The 6000-nt window shown below is 45.3% G+C and overlaps 1 protein-coding gene across 1 annotated transcript in view; it reads right to left on the bottom strand.

Moving 5' to 3' along the window:
- Window positions 1-6000, bottom strand: part of mast2 (microtubule associated serine/threonine kinase 2) — a 124279-nt gene that overhangs the window by 9031 nt on the left and 109248 nt on the right. Inside the window, exons 19-25 of the mRNA XM_061077775.1 lie at window positions 5574-5739; window positions 4836-4937; window positions 3220-3342; window positions 3005-3114; window positions 1797-1951; window positions 1047-1186; window positions 580-774 (exon numbers count right to left, since the gene is read on the bottom strand). Coding sequence (XP_060933758.1) covers window positions 580-774; window positions 1047-1186; window positions 1797-1951; window positions 3005-3114; window positions 3220-3342; window positions 4836-4937; window positions 5574-5739 — 991 coding nt within the window. The remainder of the gene's footprint in view (window positions 1-579; window positions 775-1046; window positions 1187-1796; window positions 1952-3004; window positions 3115-3219; window positions 3343-4835; window positions 4938-5573; window positions 5740-6000) is intronic.

Genomic DNA, 6000 nt, shown 5'->3' with positions numbered 1-6000 from the left:
TTGGCCGGCAACGCGGCCGAGATATCTAGTGTTCATATCTGTGCTTGGGACTGTGCAGTAAAGTTATTTTAAGTTATTAAGCTGTATTTGAAATACTGCGATGATGGAACAGCAGTGATGCCTAATGTCGCTAATTTGCCTCATACCTACATTTATATCTATTGTATATGCTATATTGAAATTAACAATCTCCACTTAATTTAGCATCTGTACGACAGCCAAAAACACAAATAATATTTGTTTTATATAATTGGAAATTAATTCGGGCAATAAGAGGTTAGGAGATTTCAGACAAATCACAACGAAAGTTTGTAAGTGTTCTGTGACAGGAAGTGAGTGGATGTCAAATTTAGTCTTTTCACAACAAAGGTAAGAAGAAGAGTAAAGTTAGAATATTAATGATCAATTAAAGCTCAATTAAAATAAGATTAAATCGTAATAGATTCTAATCAAATTACATTTAATCACTTGTAGGAGCAGGAGAATATTTATTATCACACACGCAGGTAATTTTTTAACTATTCCTGATCCACAAGTTTATTAATATTTAGTCCTGTGATGTCACTGTGTGGTACTGACGTGTGAGCGTGGCCTTGCTCAGCTGAGTGGAGGCGGAGCTCAGGGCGGTGGAGGCGGAGCTCGGGGTGGTGGGGGTCTCGTCCAGCCTCAGCTCTCTCTCCAGTGGCAGCTCTGGGATGGCGAGGGGCAGCTCGTCCCCCCCCCGCGGACCCCTCAGGGCGCTGAGGCTGGGACTCCTCCTACTTCCTGCTGCAGCTGAGACACACGGAGAGGAGGAGGTGGAGGAGGTGAAGCTCGGTGGAGTGAGAACAGTGTGACATCATCAGCATCACATGACACCCCTCTGTTGTGAGTCAGTTGTGTCTTATGAAGTCACAACAAATGCAAGACTAACGATCACTAGACAACAAGTTGTGTAGTGTGAACTTGGTAACTTTCGTTAACTTTCTGCTGTTGTGTTTCCGATCCACACGGACGCCACAGTGACCATCAGCTCCTCAGCTCCTCCTCCTTCCTGTGGCTGTTACCTTGTCCTTCCTCCTCGGAGGAAATGGCGAAGCGCGGCATCTCGATGATGGCGGAGCAGCAGCGCCTCCGCACCGTCAGCGGCGGGCTGGAGTCGCTCTCCGTGTGCGACGACTCGGAAACAGACAAACGCTTCCGCAGGCTGAGGAGGAACGAAGGAGAAGAAACATCAGACACAAGTTCTAAATAACTTCTAAATATAAAGATGACAACAACGGAAACCAAGACGCTCACATTCCAGGTTCCTTCATGTACAAGTTCATACACAATTACTTAAAAACATCATTATCCAGAGCAGATTATCCTTCAAGATTCAAGATTCAAGATTTTTTATTGTCAAATGAACAGAGATAACATGAAGTAGTCACTGTCAATGAAATGCTTGGGTCACACACTCTCTTTAAGCAATGCTCAAGTATAAAATAGAATAAAAAAAAAAGAATAAAATAGAATAACAATGAAATAGAATATCAAAAATTTAAAATAGAAAATAAAATATATACATCTAAATATATATCCTTACAGGTGAATGTTCAATTTGTGCAGTAGTGCAAATGTTCAAATATACATCTTGTGCTAGTGTGCTCTTCTATTTGCAGATAGTAGTTCATTTTGTGAGCGTTTTCATAGTTTTAACACAATTAACACAGGAGTCAGATTCATGACAAGTGAAGCTGATTCTTCTCTAAATCTCTAGATTATTAATACTTTGAGATAAACTCCTCTGGTCTGTGTGAGGGTGAAGAACTCACATCTCTGGAGATCCCACCAGCCAGGACCGGTCTCTGGACTTCAGTCCACTCAGGCTGTCGATCCGATCTCCTCCTTCCTCACTGAGGCTGCGCTTGGTGGGAGGAGGCGTCCTCTTCTCCTCGTGCAGAGACAGACGCTCCATGCTGCTGTAGACCTGCACCACACAGAGGAGAAGACTCATTAGGACCTGAGGTCACAGCAGAACCCGTCCAGCTCCTCTGAGAAGATAACAACTGATGTGTTGCCAAGGGAATAGGGAGTAATCATGTTTCTCTAATAAGATAGATAGATAGACAGATAGACAGATAGACAGATAGACAGATAGACAGATAGACAGATAGATAGATAGATAGATAGATAGATAGATAGATAGATAGATAGATAGATAGATAGATAGATAGATTACTTTATTCATCCCCGAAGGGAAATTAAGTCGTCATAGCAGCCGGTATATTTGAATACAATAAAATAAAATACAATAGAATTAAATAAAAAATAGTGAGGTAGAAGAATAAAAAAAAACAGAAACACAAGATCAATAGGTAGATAAGGTGCAGTGGCAAGATGATGGTAATAGTACTGATGATATGATGGTAATGTTAGTGTTAGACAGAATATAAAAATAGTACAGTATATATAGTATATAATATAACATAATATATATTTATATATGATAGTAATTATACCAATATAATAGCAGTATATAGTAATAATGGCAGCAACAGTATATATAATAATAATAATAATAATAATAATAATAATAATAATAATAATAGTAATATAATAATTATAATTAAAACAGCACATGTATAAAAATGTGTATATAGACTTATATATACAAAAAATATACAGAGAGTATGATATAATATAGGATATATAGTAGAGGTATAAATATAAGTATTTGACTATACCATAGATAATATAATATACTATGAGTACAAGAATATGTAGACAATATTATTGTATAAAAAGATATATAATATCAATATGGTTTATATTAACACATATCACATATGATGTGAAGTAAGTGTATATGGAGCGGAGTGTTGTACAGGTCCACAGTGCAAGGAGACAGGTGTATTTAGTGCAGTTCTGTGATGGAGGCTCTGACAGAGATAGAAACGATATGTAAACAAATACATAGAAAGCACTCAACACAAAGTAGAGAAACAGAAGACTGCTCAGTGAGTGGACGATGTGTCGGCACCTTGCTGAAGCGCGGCGAGCAGGAGGAGAACTGTCGGATCTCCACGTGTTCTTCATCGTTGGTGTCGTCTTCCTCCTCTGAGTCCAGGTGGTGGTACCGATCAGATCGAGCTGTCAGAGGCACAGAGGGAAGATCAGTGAGATTCATACGTTTCCCTTTGGGTGTGAGAGTGTGTTTCTCTCTGTATCTTCAGGGTTCAGACGTGTGTGACGTACTGTCGAAGTAACTGGTGTCGTCCTCTGACTCCAGCTGAGGGATGAACTCGGCTTTCTGCCTCAGGAGGCTGTTCCAGTCCAGCTCCGTGAAGAACGAGTGCTGCTTCACCTCGAAGGCACTTCCTGTGGAGAGAGGGAGGAGAGGGAGGAGAGAGGGAGGAGGGAGGAGAGGGAGGAGAGAGGGAGGAGGGGGAGGAGAGATGGAGGAGGAGAGAGGGAGGAGGGTGAGGAGAGGGAGGAGAGGCGTGGAGAGGGAGGAGAGGGAGGAGAGAGGGAGGAGGGAGGGAGGAGAGGGAGGAGGGGGAGGAGAGGGAGGAGAGGCGTGGAGAGGGAGGAGGGAGGAGAGGGAGGAGAGGGAGGAGGGGGAGGAGAGGGAGGAGGGAGGAGAGGGAGGAGAGAGGGAGGAGAGGGAGGAGAGGGAGGAGAGAGGGAGGAGAGGGAGGAGAGGGAGGAGAGGGAGGAGAGGGAGGAGAGAGGGAGGAGAGGGAGGAGAGGGAGGAGGAGGAGAGAGGAAGGAGGAGGAGAGAGGAAGGAGAGAGGGAGGAGGAGGAGAGAGGAAGGAGGAGGAGAGAGGAAGGAGAGAGGGAGGAGAGAGGGAGGAGGAGGAGAGAGGAAGGAGGAGGAGAGAGGAAGGAGAGAGGGAGGAGAGAGGGAGGAGGAGGAGAGAGGAAGGAGGAGGAGAGAGGGAGGAGAGGGAGGAGAGAGGGAGGAGGAGGAGAGAGGGAGGAGGAGGAGGAGGGAGGAGGAGGAGGAGAGGGAGGAGGAGAGAGGAAGGAGGAGGAAAGAGGGAGGAGGATGGGTGAAGAGAGAGAGGGAGGAGAGGAGAGGGAAGGAGAGGGAGGAGAGGGAGGAGGAGGAGAGAGAGGAAGGAGGAGGAAAGAGGGAGGAGGAGGGGTGAAGAGAGAGAGGGAGGAGAGGGAGGAGAGGGAGGAGAGAGGAAGGAGGAGGAGAGAGGGAGGAGAGAGGGAGGAGAGGGAGGAGAGGGAGGAGAGAGGGAGGAGAGGGAGGAGAGGGAGGAGAGAGGGAGGAGAGGGAGGAGAGAGGGAGGAGAGAGGGAGGAGAGGGAGGAGAGGGAGGAGGGGGAGGAGAGAGGGAGGAGGGAGGAGAGAGGAAGGAGAGAGGGAGGAGGGAGGAGAGGGAGGAGAGAGGGAGGAGAGGGAGGAGAGAGAGGAGAGGGAGGAGAGGGAGGAGAGATGGAGGAGAGAGGGAGGAGAGGGAGGAGAGAGATGAGGAAACACTTCAGTAAGTTCTGACTGGTGTTAGGAAACGTGTTCATGTGTTATAGTGAAATAACAACGTGTCAGCATCAAAACACAGTAAATAATTTATTGAAAACTTCATCTGGTAAAATTGTTATTAAAAAAAATATTTTGTGCAGATATTTTTGTAATTTTAATTAAAAAATTAAATAATTTCTTCTTCAGATTGTCTATTATTAGATGAGATATCTTGGATAATAGTTTTTCAGACCAATAGTTTATAGAAAAGGAAATTACAGATCTGTACAGACACTGTTTGAACCCAAACGTCTGTGTGTGTGTGTGAGTGTGTTTGTGTGTGTGTGTGTGTCTGTGTGTGTGTGTGAGTGTGTGTGTGTGTGTGTGTGTGTGTGTTACCTGTGCCCAGTCTCTCCAGTGGGTTTTGCCTCAGCAGCTTGCAGATCAGATCCTGAGCCTCCTGAGGTAGAGCTTCCTCTTCCTCCGGCCAAATGATTTCATCTAAAACAAACACAAAATCATCAAGACAACACAAACACACAAACACACAAACACACAAATATAAACACGTGCTCCCATGAAGAAAATGATAGTGGAAAACTGGCGTCCACAGAAAGTCGGGAGTGAGACTTGTCTGGTTTTCAGTTTGTTTCCCATCATGCATCACACCAGCGTATTTCCAATCATCATCCTTCTCTGTTATAATTAATCCCCCGAGTTTGAGAATCACTGACAAATTTCAGAGAGACAGAAAAACCCAGAACCCAGTGGAGAGCTCGGGTTCTTCATCATGATGCATCGATCGGAGAGACGGAGTCAGACGCTCGTAAAAGAGACAGAAAGAGATCGATGCAGGTTTATGATCATGGAGTTCTTCAAAGAGAATCCAAAGAGAGAGAAAGAGGATCAGGAGGATTCTGATTGGCTGTCGGTCGGCGTGTGTCTCTGCTGAAACGTCTCTGAACACGAGTCCATCTGCTCGTCTGTCTCCTGGAGACAACTGAACTCTGTGTGTTGTGTTACTGTATGTAGTGTTGCTCAGTGTGTTGTGTTACTGTGTGTGTTGTGTTACTGTGTGTGTTGTGTTACTGTGTGTGTTGTGTTACTGTGTGTGTCGGCTGCAGATGATCCACTCACCACTGATCACCTGACCGAACAGCTCCTCCGGCGTGTCTCCGAAGAACGGAGCGCAGCCGACCAGGAACTCGTAGAGGATGACGCCCATCGCCCACCAGTCCACCGGCTTCCCGTAGCCCTGACGCAGGATCACCTCGGGGGCGATGTACTCGGGGGTCCCGCACACCTGAGCAGACACACACACACACACACACACACACACACACAGGGTCAGAGGAAGGTGCAAAGAGCTCATGCAACAAGCACTAATATTCAGAAAATGAAATGTAGAACCAACTAAATGTTTTCCAATTTTACCAAACAACAGTTACACAACAAACAGGCGACTGGATAGATGCTCGTGGACATGAAATGAAACAACTGCTGTAAAAGATTGAAGTATTTGACGCCATAAAAGACACAGGAAGGATGCAGAGACTGATGTTGT

The sequence above is a fragment of the Limanda limanda genome, chromosome 9 (genome assembly GCF_963576545.1).
Source record: "Limanda limanda chromosome 9, fLimLim1.1, whole genome shotgun sequence".
In the NCBI taxonomy this organism is placed as follows: domain Eukaryota; kingdom Metazoa; phylum Chordata; class Actinopteri; order Pleuronectiformes; family Pleuronectidae; genus Limanda; species Limanda limanda.
The sequence above is the reverse complement of the archived record's forward strand: the minus strand, read 5'-3'. Positions and strand labels throughout refer to the sequence as shown.